We start from the raw sequence: 16610 nt of genomic DNA, 5'->3' as shown, positions 1-16610 counted from the left end.
AATATTTCAGTCAGCAGACTAAAGCAGTGATTATCGAAGGAAGGGATAATTTTCCAAAGAAGATATTCCCCTTTTTTTTCTCCTTTTTTTTCTAGGCAGATGTTGGACGCTTAATTAATTAAGTCAGTTTGCTTTCTAAAACAACAACAACAACAACAACAAAAAACGTTTTATCTGTCGTCCAGGAAATATCCCTTCAACGGGGTATAGATAGATAGATAGACAGACAGGGATAGACAGGTAGATAAATGGACAGATGGATAGACAGATAGACAGGGATAGACGGGTAGATAAATGGACAGATGGATAGACAGATAGACATGGATAGACGGGTAGATAAATGAACAGATAGACAGACAGACAGGGATAGACGGGTAGATAAATGGACAGATGGATAGACAGATAGACATGGATAGACGGGTAGATAAATGAACAGATAGACAGACAGACAGGGATAGACGGGTAGATAAATGGACAGATGGATAGACAGACAGACATGGATAGACGGGTAGATAAATGAACAGATAGACAGACAGACACGGATAGACGGGTAGATAAATGGACAGATGGATAGACAGATAGACAGGGATAGACGGGTAGATAAATGGACAGATAGATAGACAGATAGACAGGGATATATGGGTAGATAAATGGACAGATGGATAGACAGACAGACAGGGATAGACGGGTAGATAAATGGACAGATGGATAGACAGACAGACACAGGGATAGACGGGTAGATAAATGGACAGACAGATAGACAGGGATAGACGGGTAGATAAATGAACAGATAGACAGATAGACAGGGATAGACGGGTAGATAAATGGACAGATGGATAGACAGACAGACAGGGATTGGGTAGATAAATGGACAGATAGACAGGGACAGATGGTTAGATAAATGGACATATAGACAGGGACAGATGGTTAGATAAATGGACATATAGATAGACAGATGGACAAACTGACCAAGAGATAGATAAATAGATTGATTGATTGAATGATAATTATGTGTGTGTTTGTCTGTCTGTCTGTCTGTCTGTCTGTCTGTCTGTGTCACTGTATTTATGACAGGCAGTTTGTTTTAAAAGTGATACCAGTAATACTTGAATCACTTTTAATGAAAAGAAGGTTACCTATCATGTAACTGTAACTACTGAGACTGAGACTAAGTGAAACTGAAACCTGATCTACTCGCAATGACTTTTTAGTTTGGGGGGAAGAGGGGGGTCGGTTTCAGTTCCATAGCGGTGTCAAAGAGAGTGCTGAAACCCACCTCTTCCCAAAATAGCCTCCCTTGCCTGCCTCTTCCTTGTCTTCAGTTTCTCCAGTTTTTAGAGTTACGCATGCGTGTGAATGACTGGTGCGAAAGCGCTTTGATTTGTCTATGCACAAGATTCAGCGCTATATAAATACCATTATTATTATCATTATTACTGTACTGGTCCATAAAACGCTTCATCACACCGGTTTGAAGATTGACAAAAATAATGCGGAAGGAAAGGGCCGAAAAAAAAAAAAAATAAAACAAAATAACGGTGCAGAGCCTGACCTTCACCTTGACCCAACACACTGGTGAGGGGGGGGGGAGGGGGGAGGGGTAGACCATTCACACCGGGAGATGTCAAATTATCAACGCTGTACCGTCGAGACTTGTTCAGGGACTGCAAGGCACACACGCGCAGACAATGCCACTGCAGCGACAACTCCAGAAAACGCTACGCTTGACTTACAACAACAACAACAACAACAGCAATAAGACCTACACCCCCCCCCCCTCCTCCCGGTTCCCCCCCCCCCCTCCTCAAAAAAAAAGGGAGAAAAAAATCGATGAAAGGGCGAGGCATTGCTGACGAGTGCAAAACGTCCTGTGCCGGTTGTTGTAGTGGTGGTCGGAGCACTAACTATGGAAAAGCACTGTGTGTTATGTCGTCAGTGCGGGGGAAAGTCTACATTCTCTGTTCATCCATCAATGTTCACCCCGACTTCAGTCTTCTTTCGAAATCTATGTGGCGTGGTGAAGCAGTGTCTTTCTGTGTTTGAGAACGCAAACTGTGACGAGGTTGAGCAGTACATATAAAATGTTAATGCCCCCAGCACCCCCCTCTACGCACACGGTCGCACGTATATATACACACAAAAACACATATGTATGCTCTGGCGCACACACACACACACATAGAGACAGACAGACAGAGAAAGAGAGAGACAGAGACAGAGAGAGAGGGAGGGTGAGAGAAGGGGGGTACGGTAATTCAGAGTCCAATTCCGACTCGGCCATAGACATACATAATTTTTATAGATGGGGAATAAGGGGTGTGGGGGTGGGGGGGGGGGGGGTGCAAGGAGTGAGCTTCCATCACAATTATGTGGTAACATCAAGCTACTTTAAACACATTGAATACACTTCAACATGCCCAGGTTGTTTTTAGCAAACTGCCTGTAGAGGAAGAGAGAGAGAGAGGGAGAGAGAGAGAGAGAGAGGGTGGTGGAAAGAGAGAGAGAGAGAAAGACACACACACAGACACACACACACACACTAACTCATGCACACACACACACACACACACACTCACACGCTATCAAACACTCAATCACACACACTGACAAACACAACACCCCATCACACACACACACACACACACACACACACATACAAACACAGCACCACACACACACACACACTACCCTACCACACCCACACACACACCACTCACCTCCACCATTCGTTCCCCAACACCACCACCAGCAGCAACAACAGCAGAAGAAGACTCCCCCAGCTCAACGCCTTGCCTTCAGTTCAGCACTGCACAGCTTTTCCCTCACTGTCACCCTCTCGGCACGTGCAAAACGTGAAAAACAACCACCACCACCAGCCTATCCCTTCCTCAATATCACTGCTGCCCCAAATCTGTCCGGCCGGGCTAATGAAGCCAGTAGTAACCAGCACGCAAACAACTGGTTCCAACAACAGCTTCCGATCGATACTCCCCTCTATTCCAGACCCCCACACCGACTACTGGCACCACAATTTGCCGACAGTCGGACAGAACCACAGCCAAATCACCCACACGACGTGTTCAGGAATATAAAAAAAAAAAAAAATACCCGACAGGAAGCTAGCGATACCTGCAGAGCCACAACCCCACGTCACCAGCTCAAACAAAATTCGTGACAACTGGAGAAGACGTTGAAAGGAAAAGTGCAGTGAAAGTCAAACAGTGCTCACGACAACAACGATACGAAGAAAACTAAACGACGAAATAAACCCGGCACAGCAAAAACGAGACAAAATACAAAGCGACTGAGGAAACGAACGGAAACGCTAGCATCCCTAAAACGCAGCTGGCGAAAGCTACAGGCTGCTCACAGCCTCTGCGGTCGTCACGCCACTGACGAAAGACTCGCCGTCGCCGGGTTGGTGGTGGTGGTCGTCGCCGTCGTTGTTGGTGGTTGCCCGACGCGGCAGCGTGGCTGAAGGCTGGCAGAACCGGTGACTGGCTGACGGTGCCGCTGCTGTTGTTGGGTGGTGGTGGTGGTGGTGTGTTGGTGGTGGTGGTGTGTTGGTGGTGGTGGTGATGGTGTGTTGGTGGTGGTGGTGGTGTGTTGGTGGTGGTGTGTTGGTGGTGGTGGTGGTGGTGGTGGTGTGTTGGTGGTGATGGTGTGTTGGTGGTGGTGGTGGTGTGTTGGTGGTGGTGGTGGTGTGGTTGTCGCTGCTGCTGTGTTGTCGCTTGGCATCACCGTGATGTCTTCTTTTGGTTTTTGGTGTGTGTGTGTGTGTGTGTGTGTTGTGTGTGTGTGTGTGTGTGTGTGTGGTGATGTGTGTGTGTGTGCGTGTGTGTGTGCGTGTGGTGATGTGTGTGTTGTGCGTGTGTGTGTGGTGTGTGTGTATGTGTGTGTGGTGATGTGTGTGTGTGCGTGTGCGCGCGCGTTTGTGTGTGTGTGCGTGTGTGTGTGTTGAAGCCCCACACCGGTTTTAGCAGAGAGGCAATAGGGAGTTTTCATAGTCACCTCATAGTGTGTCCTTGGAAAGAGGACAGTGATGATGACGTCAAAATTAATGACGATGATGGTGGTGACAGTGGTGATGACGTCAAAATTAATGACGATGATGGTGGTGACAGTGGTGATGTGCTTGTCGCTCTTCATCACAGATACGTCTTTTTTTCTTTCTGCTGCTGCTGCGTCTTCTTTAAAAAAAAAAAAAAAAAAAAAAAAAGTGTGGCGGAGGCCCAACTCCGGTTTCGGTAGACTGGCAAAAAGGTGTTTTCATAGTCACTGTTCATTGACCCTTCTGAGGACAATAACGACGACGTAAGTGGCGACGATAATGATGATGATGGTGATGATGTTGATGACGAGGACTACGACGATGATGGTGATGACGATGGTGGTGGTGGTGATGACGATGATGATGGTGATGTTGATGATGATGGTGATGATGATGGTGGTGGTGATGACGATGATGATGACGACGCTGGTGGTGGTGGTGATGACGATGATGATGGTGATGTTGATGATGATGGTGATGGTGATGATGATGGTGACAACGATGATGATGATGGTGGTGGTGATGATGATGACAGTGACGATGATCATTATGATGATGATGGTGACGATGATGATGATGGTGGTTTTGGTGATGATGATGATGACGACGATGGTGGTGATGATGATGGTGATGATGACGACGATGATGATGGTGACGATGATGATGATGGTGATGATGATGATGATGATGATGATGGTGATGATGATGATGATGATGAGTCCTTGGAACCATATGCCCACTCATACTTACAGTGAACGAAGAAGTTGCAGTCCGCAAACACAGAAGAGAAAAGCCATCTGACACCATTCACAATTCACACAACATACATTCACATTATTACACTATGAGAGAGAGAGAGAGAGGGGGAGAGGGAGGGAGAGACAGAGGGAGGGACAGAGGAAGAGAGAATCAGAATCAGAGAGAGAGAGAGAGAGAGAGAGAGAGAAAGTAATCTTCAACAAGGTGTTCACCTGAAGAAGAAGAAGAGAGAGTGACAGAGATAGAAAGTGTGAAGTAATCTTCAACAAGATGGTGATCACCTCAAGGAAGGAGGGAGAGGACAGAGAGAGAGAGAGAGAGAGAGAGAGAGAGAGAGAGAAAGTAATCTTCAACAAGGTGGTGTTCACCTGAAGGAGAAGAGAGAGTGACAGAGATAGAAAGTGTGAAGTAATCTTCACCAAGACGGTGATCACCTGAAGGAAGGAGGAAGAGGAGAGAGCGAGCGAGTGAGAGAGAGAGACAGAGACAGAGAGACAGAGAGAGAGAGAGAGCTATTCTCAGACCCAAAACAAACAATACACCGTACAAGCAGAAGTTAGCACCATTCACCCACACACACAACAGCAGCAAAAGCCGAACACAAGGCAGCATATTCACCGTCATTTTATTCTCATTCTCATCACTGCTGATCACGCTCAAGATGTAAAATCAACAGCTGACATACAGTACAAAAATGGGACCCACCTGTTTGTTATACATGTCCACGGGTGTTTAATAATGCTATGTAAGAATGCAGGTAATGGTATTCACAATGAAGTCACACGCAGGTGTTTGAATCGACACAAGCCTGTCGCTTTATGATGTAGCAGGATGGAGGAGGAAGAGGAGGAGGAGGAGGAGGAGGGGGGAAAAAAACAACAAAAAAACCCAAACTGTTCACACTACTTACTTGTGATTCCAATCAATTAGCACTGAAAACCCACACACCGTTACAACTGGAGGGAAATCAATTCTATTGCAAACATGCACTGTTTTTTTCAGGGAGTGATGCACTTTGCTATCACCTGTCTCAGATGATACACATGCGATAATTAGAAATCAATCACTCAAAATTCTTCTCCCTCAACTTCAACACGGCATACAAATGAACGCTTCAACGCTTTCTATGGGCCGGTCGATTACAACCTTCAGTGGACAGTGTGTCAGAATGGTCAGTGTGCCTCGATATGCTTCATGGGGTTACAGAGACCCACACAGGCCATCATTTTGTTTTCTGGGTCCAACAAGAGACCCCCCGTGCCCCTCCTGGTGGTGCAGGAACCAGTCTTTTTTCCCACCCAAACAACAGGGTGAGGGATAATTCTTCTTTGTGCAGGCCCTCATTCTTCGTTTCAGGATAAACTTTTCTCCCATCCTTCCATCTGACAGGCATTAACAACTTAACGTTTCTGGAATTTAAGCATGTGGTACATAGTGTGGAAATGTTATGAGGTTTACAGGACATCTCTGATCTTTCTAAACCCTTGATGCATGAAGGGGTTTGAGAGAGAGAGAGAGAGAGAGAGAGAGGGGGAGAGAGAGAGAGAGAGAGAGAGAGAGAGAGAGAAAGACAACTCACATCAAGCCAACGATTATTCAAAATATCACTGTAGTTAGCAGCAATGCCAACAACAGAAATGTCCAAAGCACGCCCACTCACTAAACAACTCCACCAGAAATAATTCTCTGTCTTCTAGAGGTTAGAAAAGAAAAGCCTGCTTACTTTTGCATTTCCTTTAAAACAACAACAACAAGGAAAAGAAATGCCAAACCAAAGCAGTTTGTCAGCTACAAAAAAAAAAGAAAAAAAAAAGAAAAACGAAAAAAAAGCAGCATGGACTTTTCATGTCCTCAGCTATTCACCATTGTGACCTCACTACAAGTAAATCGACAGAGCTTTCAACGTGTTTGAGGGTTTAATCCATTCCATCTCAAGAAAAACATTACTAGCTTTCAACGTGTTTGAGGGTTTAATCCATTCCATCTCAAGAAAAACATTACTAGCTTTCAACGTGTTTGAGGGTTTAATCCATTCCATCTCAAGAAAAACATTACTAGCTTTCAACGTGTTTGAGGGTTTAATCCATTCCATCTCAAGAAAAAACATTACTCCAAACAGGAGGAGTTTGTATTATTTTCCATGTTTGGTGTCACATACTGTACCATGTCAAACTGATGCAAACTAGGCCTATCGGTTTGCTCTGCTTGGCCAAATTTCGCGCGGCTAACAGTGAAAAGACGAGTCACCTTGCCTCGGTCCGCTCTCAGCCAATCAAACACCTCTAAAAGCTATAAGCGCTGAATCATTCCTTTGGCCAAGGACACTTTTTTTTTTTTTTTTGAAGCAGTAAAGCCAGAAAGAGGGTTGTCAGAATATAATCAGAAAAAAATCTTATTTCTGAATGGACTGTTGCTAAATTTGGCATGTATGTTGTGAACTGATTACTGAAGCACATGTGTAAATTGACTAAAATTAGTTCAAACAAAACGAAAACAAAAGAAAAAATCTTGTTTCTGAAAAGACTGTTGTTAAATTGGGCGTGCATATTAAGCGATCACTGAAGCACAAGTGTAAACTGACAAAGACTAATTAGTTTGAACAAAACGAAATGAAACAAAACAAAACGGAAAGCAGGGTCAAGGACACCAGTTCCTAGTTCAACGATCTCTCACAGAACCATTTGCATCAGACGAACACTAGAAAACTTCTTCTTCTTCTTCTGCGTTCACTCGTATGCACACGAGTGGGCTTTTACGTGTATGACCGTTTTTACCCTGCCATGTAGGCAGCCGTACTCCGTTTTCGGGGGTGTGCATGCTGGGTATGTTCTTGTTTCCATAACCCACCGAACGCTGACATGGATTACAGGATCTTTAACGTGTGTATTTATCTTCTGCTTGCATATACACACGAAGGGGGTTTCAGGCTCTAGCAGGTCTGCACATATGTTGACCTGGGAGATCGTAAAAATCTCCACCATTTACCCACCAGGCGCCGTCACCGTGATTCGAACCCGGGACCCTCAGATTGACAGTCCAACGCTTTAATCACTCGGCTACTGCGCCCGTCGAACTGGAAAAAAAATCTCCCTTCATTAGAGGAAGGAAGCTGACCAGACAAATCAGTGTTGGTGCGTAAGAGCTGAAAGTAAGACTGGAGACACTCAAGTACACACTTGTGTCACCTGACACACGTTACAGGACAAAATGAATTAACAAAAAACAAAAACAAAAAAATCATCTTTGCCTCTGAGGTGGAGTCATCAGAAGGAATAATGCCACAAAAGGGAACAAACAAAAAATACAATAAAATAGAATTTTAACTCTCTCCATACGAACGGCGAAAGAGACGACGTAAACAGCGTTTCACCCCTATTACCATCATCAAAATATTGCAAGCGGAAGGCTCTTATACTGAAGAGGTGAATGTTGACAAAGAATACCACAATTCTGACGACGGAAGCTAAAGGTTGGGTCATTGAGACACCCACTGGACATCCGAGGGGTCTGTGCAGAGGAGAAGAGAGGACTGGTCGTACTGAGTGAGTTAAAGAAGGAAGAAAGAAAGCAGAAAACGAATGAGTCTCCACCGTTCAGCAGAAACCAGCTGATGATGCAGTCAGTGACACAACTCTAATCAGCACAGAGCCCAACACACCACAACGACCACTGTCATGGTTACCGGTGCATACACCCCAGAACACGGAGTATGGCCGCCTAAATGACATGTAAAAAAACAGCCATACAGGTTAAGGCCCTCTCACAGAACATGCGAGTTGTAGCCCTTGAGCAGGAAGAAAAGGAGAACAGGTGCACACTCACTGACTTCAGAGGTTTTGAGAAATGAATGCCTGTGTTATCAGTTGGAAATCAACAGTCAAGCAGCCATGTAAATGGAGTGTGGCTGCCTACAAGGCAGGGTAACTGCTTCTTCTTCTGTGTTCGTGGGCTGCAGCTCCCACGTTCACTCGTATGCACACGAGTGGGCTTTTACGTGTATGACCGTTTTTTAACCCGCCATGTAGGCAGCCATACTCTGCTTTCAGGGGTGTGCATGCTGGGTATGTTCTTGTTTCCATAACCCACCGAACGCTGACATGGATTACAGGATCTTTAACGTGCGTATTTGATCTTTTGCTTGCATATACACACGAAGGGCGTTCAGGCACTAGCAGGTCTGCACACATGCTGACCTGGGAGATCGTAAAAATCTCCACCCTTTACCCACCAGGCGCCGTCACCGTGATTGGAACCCGGGACCCTCAGATTGACAGTCCAACGCTTTAACCACTCAGCTATTGTGCCCGTCAAGGCAGGGTAACAACAGTTAGACGCTTATAATAAACAAGCCCATGCATTTATCGAGGGAATTGGGAGAAGTGGCCCATGAATGCAGAGGAAGAAGAAAGGCAGAGTGCCACAGACAGTGATCGGATGTATAACACGAGTTTCCCTGCCGGCAAAAAAACGAAACAAAGCAAACACAGAAAAATACATAAACTAAAAACCAGAAAGGCTGCATTGATCAAATGCACAGAGTGAAACTGTTTGTTCATTACACACCACAAGACGTGACCTAAAACAGCTGTTCGGTAATGTAAGGGAAGTAATTAGCTGTAGCTACTTTCCATTTTTATACGTCTTCAAATGGACTGGTGTTTTGCCCCTGTCTTTGTGGGTCACGGTAATGTATACTATGTACGATCAATTCCAACATTTATCACATCACTGAACATGTGTTGATTTGTTTTCTGATCACTGGATGATACATCAAATCCCTTTTACCTACGAGTTGAAATACAACAAGGTCTGAGATCAACATGTGTTCACTGAGCATGTCTCTGGCAGTCACCCTGAAACAAACGGAAGAGTCAGCCTCAGCACCACAGGTTAAAAAAACAACAACTGGGTCTGAGGTCAACATGTGTTCACTGAGCACGTCTCCGGCAGTTCCCCTGACACAAAGGGAAGGGCAACCTCACCACCCCAGAACCCTGACACGAGTGACAGGCACTGTACATTACCCTGAAAACACTCCTTCCTGACAGCAGTCTAAAACGATGCCGAAACAAGCACTGCTTTCTTTTCCTTTGTCTTTTCGGATACTTCGCAACGCCCCGTTACCACCCCCCTCTCTCTCTCTCTTTTTAGACTGAAAAATACAGTGCAAGGACCTGGCAGACACACCATCACTGCGCACTCTTGGGAGCGACGATGGATAATCAAGTGTATGCAAACACACACCATCACTGCGCACTCTTGGGAGCGACGATGGATAATCAAGTGTATGCAAACACACACCATCACTGCGCACTCTTGGGAGCGACGATGGAGAATCAAGTGTATGCAAACACACACCATCACTGCGCACTCTTGGGAGCGACGATGGATAATCAAGTGTATGCACACACACACCATCACTGCGCACTCTTGGGAGCGACGATGGAGAATCAAGTGTATGCACACACACACCATCACTGCGCACTCTTGGGAGCGACGATGGAGAATCAAGTGTATGCAAACACACACCATCACTGCGCACTCTTGGGAGCGACGATGGAGAATCAAGTGTATGCAAACACACACCATCACTGCGCACTCTTGGGAGCGACGATGGATAATCAAGTGTATGCAAACACACACCATCACTGCGCACTCTTGGGAGCGACGATGGATAATCAAGTGTATGCACACACACACCATCACTGCGCACTCTTGGGAGCGACGATGGAGAATCAAGTGTATGCAAACACACACCATCACTGCGCACTCTTGGGAGCGACGATGGAGAATCAAGTGTATGCAAACACACACCATCACTGCGCACTCTTGGGAGCGACGATGGAGAATCAAGTGTATGCACACACACACCATCACTGCGCACTCTTGGGAGCGACGATGGAGAATCAAGTGTATGCACACACACACACCATCACTGCGCACTCTTGGGAGCGACGATGGAGAATCAAGTGTATGCACACACACACCATCACTGCGCACTCTTGGGAGCGACGATGGAGAATCAAGTGTATGCACACACACACCATCACTGCGCACTCTTGGGAGCGACGATGGATAATCAAGTGTATGCACACACACACCATCACTGCGCACTCTTGGGAGCGACGATGGATAATCAAGTGTATGCAAACACACACCATCACTGCGCACTCTTGGGAGCGACGATGGAGAATCAAGTGTATGCAGCGTATGCACACACACACCATCACTGCGCACTCTTGGGAGCGACGATGGATAATCAAGTGTATGCACACACACACCATCACTGCGCACTCTTGGGAGCGACGGTGGATAATCAAGTGTATGCACACACACACCATCACTGCGCACTCTTGGGAGCGACGGTGGATAATCAAGTGTATGCACACACACACCATCACTGCGCACTCTTGGGAGCGACGGTGGATAATCAAGTGTATGCACACACACACCATCACTGCGCACTCTTGGGAGCGACGGTGGATAATCAAGTGTATGCACACACACACCATCACTGCGCACTCTTGGGAGCGACGGTGGATAATCAAGTGTATGCACACACACACCATCACTGCGCACTCTTGGGAGCGACGGTGGATAATCAAGTGTATGCAGCGTATGCACACACACACCATCACTGCGCACTCTTGGGAGCGACGATGGATAATCAAGTGTATGCACACACACACCATCACTGCGCACTCTTGGGAGCGACGATGGATAATCAAGTGTATGCACACACACACCATCACTGCGCACTCTTGGGAGCGACGATGGAGAATCAAGTGTATGCACACACACACACCATCACTGCGCACTCTTGGGAGCGACGATGGATAATCAAGTGTATGCACACACACACCATCACTGCGCACTCTTGGGAGCGACGATGGAGAATCAAGTGTATGCAAACACACACCATCACTGCGCACTCTTGGGAGCGACGATGGTGAATCAAGTGTATGCAGTGTATGCACACACACACCATCACTGCGCACTCTTGGGAGCGACGATGGAGAATCAAGTGTATGCAGTGTATGCACACACACACCATCACTGCGCACTCTTGGGAGCGACGATGGAGAATCAAGTGTATGCAGTGTATGCACACACACACCATCACTGCGCACTCTTGGGAGCGACGATGGTGAATCAAGTGTATGCAGCGTATGCAAACACACACCATCACTGCGCACTCTTGGGAGCGACGATGGAGAATCAAGTGTATGCAGTGTATGCACACACACACCATCACTGCGCACTCTTGGGAGCGACGATGGAGAATCAAGTGTATGCAAACACACACCATCACTGCGCACTCTTGGGAGCGACCATGGATAATCAAGTGTATGCAGTGTATGCACACACACACCATCACTGCGCACTCTTGGGAGCGACGATGGATAATCAAGTGTATGCAAACACACACCATCACTGCGCACTCTTGGGAGCGACGATGGATAATCAAGTGTATGCAGTGTATGCACACACATACCATCACTGTACACTCTTGGGAGCGACGATGGAGAATCAAGTGTATGCACACACATACCATCACTGTACACTCTTGGAAGCGACGATGGATAATCAAGTGTATGCAAACACACACCATCACTGCGCACTCTTGGGAGCGACGATGGATAATCAAGTGTATGCAAACACACACCATCACTGCGCACTCTTGGGAGCGACGATGGATAATCAAGTGTATGCAAACACACACTATCACTGCGCACTCTTGGAAGCGACGGTGGTGAATCAAGTGTATGCAGTGTATGCACACACACACCATCACTGCGCACTCTTGGAAGCGACGATGGAGAATCAAGTGCATGCCCACACACAATCAATGTGACGACAGAATCAAACCTCAAACACACCAACAGCAGGAACATGAGGTGAATGCGAGGTCTTACTTTCATTGTAAATAATCTTTATTACTATCATGTTTATGTGCGCGCCTTTCACACAAACACACACACACGCTCACACATGCAAGACAAACGAGTGGGGAGATGTGGGAAAATAAGCTACTGTCTGATTACATGTCACCTTGAGAACTCAACCAATCAGTGTTAAGGTTACATAAAGGACAAAAGTATAACACATTCGCATCCATCATGATTCTATACAACATCTATGGACAATGAATAGTTTTCTTCTTCCACACAGGTTAACATTTTCCACGCGGTTTCCCTGATGAAAACACTGTAAAGAATCACTGATCTTTTCACACCGCTAACAGACAACATTTCAAACAGAAATTAAAAACATTTTCTGCAACAGGTGCTGTCTTGTACAGTCATTTAAGCAAAGTGTGGCGTTGCTTTCCAACACTATGCCAGTGCATTACATCTTTTCTTATTCAACTGCGATGAACAGAAAAACAACAGCAAAAAAAAGAAACACACACACAGAGAACAAAAAAAAAAAAAAAAAAAAAAAAAAAAAAAAAAAAAAAAAAGAAAGCTAAAACATTCTGCAATTCGTTTTTCCCCAAGCATAATGGAACGCGCAACTGTGAACTCTTCCAACGCCAGCTACTCTCTGTTAAACAGCTGACAACCGCGATTTCAGAGTGTATGTCTCTAATTCATTCTCTCCCAGCCCGATTCATCCCCTGTCTCAAGTCCACTCTTCATGCAGCCAAAGTCCTACTGCTCCACATAAACCTCCACATTTTGTTGTTGTTGTTGTTGTTGACCAAACTTTGCAGCTGAAGCTCACGCTGTGTTGTCTGTCATTAACTCTCTCCATACGAACGGCGAAAGAGACGGCGAAGGCTCTTATACTGAAGACGTGAATGTTGACAAAGAATATCACAATTCTGACGACGGAAGCTAAAGGTTGGGTCATTCAGACACCCACTGGACATCCGAGGGGTCTGTGTAGAGGAGAAGAGAGGACTGGCCGTACTGAGTGAGTTAAGTCTTTTTTTTCTGTTTAAAATCATTCAGTGTAAAAGGCACCCAGTGCAGTCTGATCACTCAGATTTTATTTTCATTGTTAGGACTTGTTTCAGTTTTAGTTGGGTGTTCTTTTGTGTGTGTGTGTGTACAGGATTGGGCTGTGACATGGACAGCACTGCAATGAACCTCCCAGTTCCATTTCCGGCATTGATATAACTGATGCAAGTAAGTTCCTGGCCTGACGCCTGACAAATCCCTTCCTGTCTCTCTCTCTCTCTCCCGTCCATCTCTCCAGCAGTGTAAAGAACAGCTGAGTGTCTCCCTGGACAGCTGCTCCCAGCACTGACCATCACTTGTGTGTTCATTCCTTGACCACTCCAGACTCATTTTCATTTTCAGGAGATCATGCACACTGTCTGTAGTGTCCACAGTCCTCCTCCATTCATGTACTGACTCCTGTGAGGCCAACAGAATCGCTGCAGCAGAGCAACGCAGACAGGCCAGGAAAAGCAGTGCCAGCAAGTCCCTGACAGCCGCCACCATCCCCTGTCCACACTGCGTCAGAACCTTCCGGGCGCGGATTGGCCTGATCAGTCATCTGCGCACCCACAGAGCCCAACCCACCCACCCCCAGGATGGCTAGATGGTCCTCATCGATCCTGGCAGACGAACCACACACTGACTCCCACAAACCAACCACCATGAACATGAGTGGTCAAAGCTGATGGACTGTTCATCTCACATCTACAACCACCATGAACATGAGTGGTCAAAGCTGATGGGTTGTTCATCTCACATCTACAACCACCATGAACATGAGTGGTCAAAGCTGATGGACTGTTCATCTCACATCTACAACCACCATGAACACGAGTGGTCAAAGGTGATGGGTTGTTCATCTCACATCTACAACCACCATGAACATGAGAGGTCAAAGCTGATGGACTGTTCATCTCACATCTACAACCACCATGAACATGAGAGGTCAAAGCTGATGGGTTGTTCATCTCACATCTACAACCACCATGAACATGAGTGGTCAAAGGTGATGGGTTGTTCATCTCACATCTACAACCACCATGAACATGAGTGGTCAAAGGTGATGGGTTGTTCATCTCACATCTACAACCACCATGAACATGAGTGGTCAAAGGTGATGGGTTGTTCATCTCACATCTACAACCACCGTGAACATGAGTGGTCAAAGCTGACGGACTGTTCATCTCACATCTACAACCACCATGAACATGAGTGGTGAAAGCTGATGGGTTGTTCATCTCACATCTACAACCACCGTGAACATGAGTGGTCAAAGCTGATGGGTTGTTCATCTCACATCTACAACCACCATGAACATGAGTGGTCAAAGGTGATGGACTGTTCATCTGACATCTACAACCACCATGAACATGAGTGGTCAAAGCTGATGGGTTGTTCATCTCACATCTACAACCAACTGGACCTTCTTTTCCTTTCTGCTGTAAAAAAAAAAAAAAAAGGCAACTACTGTTGTATCCACACATTCATGTCTTCTGCAGTTCTTTTCATTACTTCAAACGTTTCGGTTAACTCTTTCCATACGAACGGTTAAAGAGATGACATTAACAGCGTTTCACCCCAATTACCATCATCAAAATATTGCAAGCGGAAGGTTCTTATACTGAAGACATGAATGTTGACAAAGAATACCACAATTCTGACGACGGAAGCTAAAGGTTGAGTCATTCAGACACCCACTGGACATCCGAGGGGTCTGTGTAGAGGAGAAGAGAGGACTGGCCGTACTGAGAGTTAAAACATCTATCGTACAGATCTTTTCCAGCAACACAAGAAACTTGACAATGATTACCGCTGCAGAGGATAATACTACCGACAGAGGCAAAGCATCTCCTTTCTTTGTTGTTCATGTTGATGATTCATCTTAAAATGGATTTCAATAAAAGTCGTTTGTTACGGTTTTACTCTGGGACGTAATTTCCACAACTACAGGCGCTCTGGGTCTGTTCAGTGACTCACGTCGACCATTTCGGTGTGGTATCTGCATGTCCATGTCTCAAACACTTCTCTTTGTTGTATCAACAAAGAAAAAAGAAGAGAAAAAGATGAAAACTTCTCTTGTCAACAGCTTTGAGTGGCAGAGGTTTTACATGATTACAAATGCAGATAGTTACACGCACAGAGCAAAGGTTCCTTTTAACACAATGACATAGTTTCTTCAGCTTTCTCCTCATCTATGTCTTCTGTTGTATTTCACTTTGTGTTTCCACCTCAGGTAAACAACTAAAAAAAAAAAAGAAAAAAAAAAAGTGCTCACGAATAAAACACTTTCACCAGTTCGTTTCCACAGCAAAAACAGTGCACCACAGGTAAACAAGGACACAGTAACACAGTTCTCAAGCAAAATAATCTTTCTTGTTTCTTTTGTGGGTTTTTTTTTCTTTCTTTTCTTTTCTTCTTCTTCTTCTTTCTTTCTTTCTTTATAATCCTTATCCTAAAAGTTCACAACGAAAGCAGCCAGCCCCTACCCCACCAGGTCCATAAAAACCCAATCAATCAATCAACCAATCAATCAATCAATCTTCCATGTCTTTCACTTCCCTTTCACCACCTCCAGTCCTAGAGGTTGTTTTGTGATGTTTATCTTCACTCCCCCCGCACCCCCCACCCACCCCCCAGGCCTTGCCGCCAGTCTTGAGGAGTGAGGATCTCACAGCTGGGAGGGTTCTTCACCCCCCACGCCCCCCGCCCCCCCCCCTCCCCCCCCTTGCAGCCAGTCTTGAAGTGCGAGGACTTCACAGCTGGGAGGGTCCCAAAGAAAGGGCCACTGACAACAAAGCCCCTTTTCTACATCGTCTTTCCATTTTTAGGTAGAAGCGTTTTCCACGGGCTGA

General features: G+C 45.8%; 2 protein-coding genes and 1 long non-coding RNA gene across 3 annotated transcripts in view; 2 read left to right on the top strand and 1 right to left on the bottom strand.

Annotated features, from left to right (window-relative positions):
- LOC143275662 (uncharacterized) overlaps nucleotides 1-3428 on the bottom strand; it is a 139857-nt gene extending 136429 nt beyond the window's left edge. The window contains exon 1 of the mRNA XM_076579937.1: nucleotides 2718-3428. The gene's annotated coding sequence lies outside the window, so the exon portion shown is untranslated. The remainder of the gene's footprint in view (nucleotides 1-2717) is intronic.
- The window catches only part of LOC143275663 (uncharacterized), a 16955-nt gene extending 10594 nt beyond the window's left edge, over nucleotides 1-6361 (top strand). The window contains exon 2 of the long non-coding RNA XR_013053455.1: nucleotides 6232-6361. This is a non-coding gene — a long non-coding RNA (uncharacterized LOC143275663). The remainder of the gene's footprint in view (nucleotides 1-6231) is intronic.
- Nucleotides 6362-12610: 6249 nt separating this feature from the next.
- LOC143275335 (uncharacterized) lies at nucleotides 12611-16359 on the top strand. Its single transcript, XM_076579359.1, has 2 exons — nucleotides 12611-14176; nucleotides 14406-16359. The coding sequence occupies exon 2, from the start codon at nucleotides 14444-14446 to the stop codon at nucleotides 14975-14977; it is 534 nt and encodes a 177-aa protein (XP_076435474.1). The 5' UTR covers nucleotides 12611-14176; nucleotides 14406-14443; the 3' UTR covers nucleotides 14978-16359.
- The last annotated feature ends 251 nt before the right edge of the window (nucleotides 16360-16610 follow it).

This window comes from Babylonia areolata, chromosome 30 (assembly GCF_041734735.1).
Source record: "Babylonia areolata isolate BAREFJ2019XMU chromosome 30, ASM4173473v1, whole genome shotgun sequence".
In the NCBI taxonomy this organism is placed as follows: Eukaryota; Metazoa; Mollusca; class Gastropoda; order Neogastropoda; family Buccinidae; genus Babylonia; species Babylonia areolata.
The sequence above is the reverse complement of the archived record's forward strand: the minus strand, read 5'-3'. Positions and strand labels throughout refer to the sequence as shown.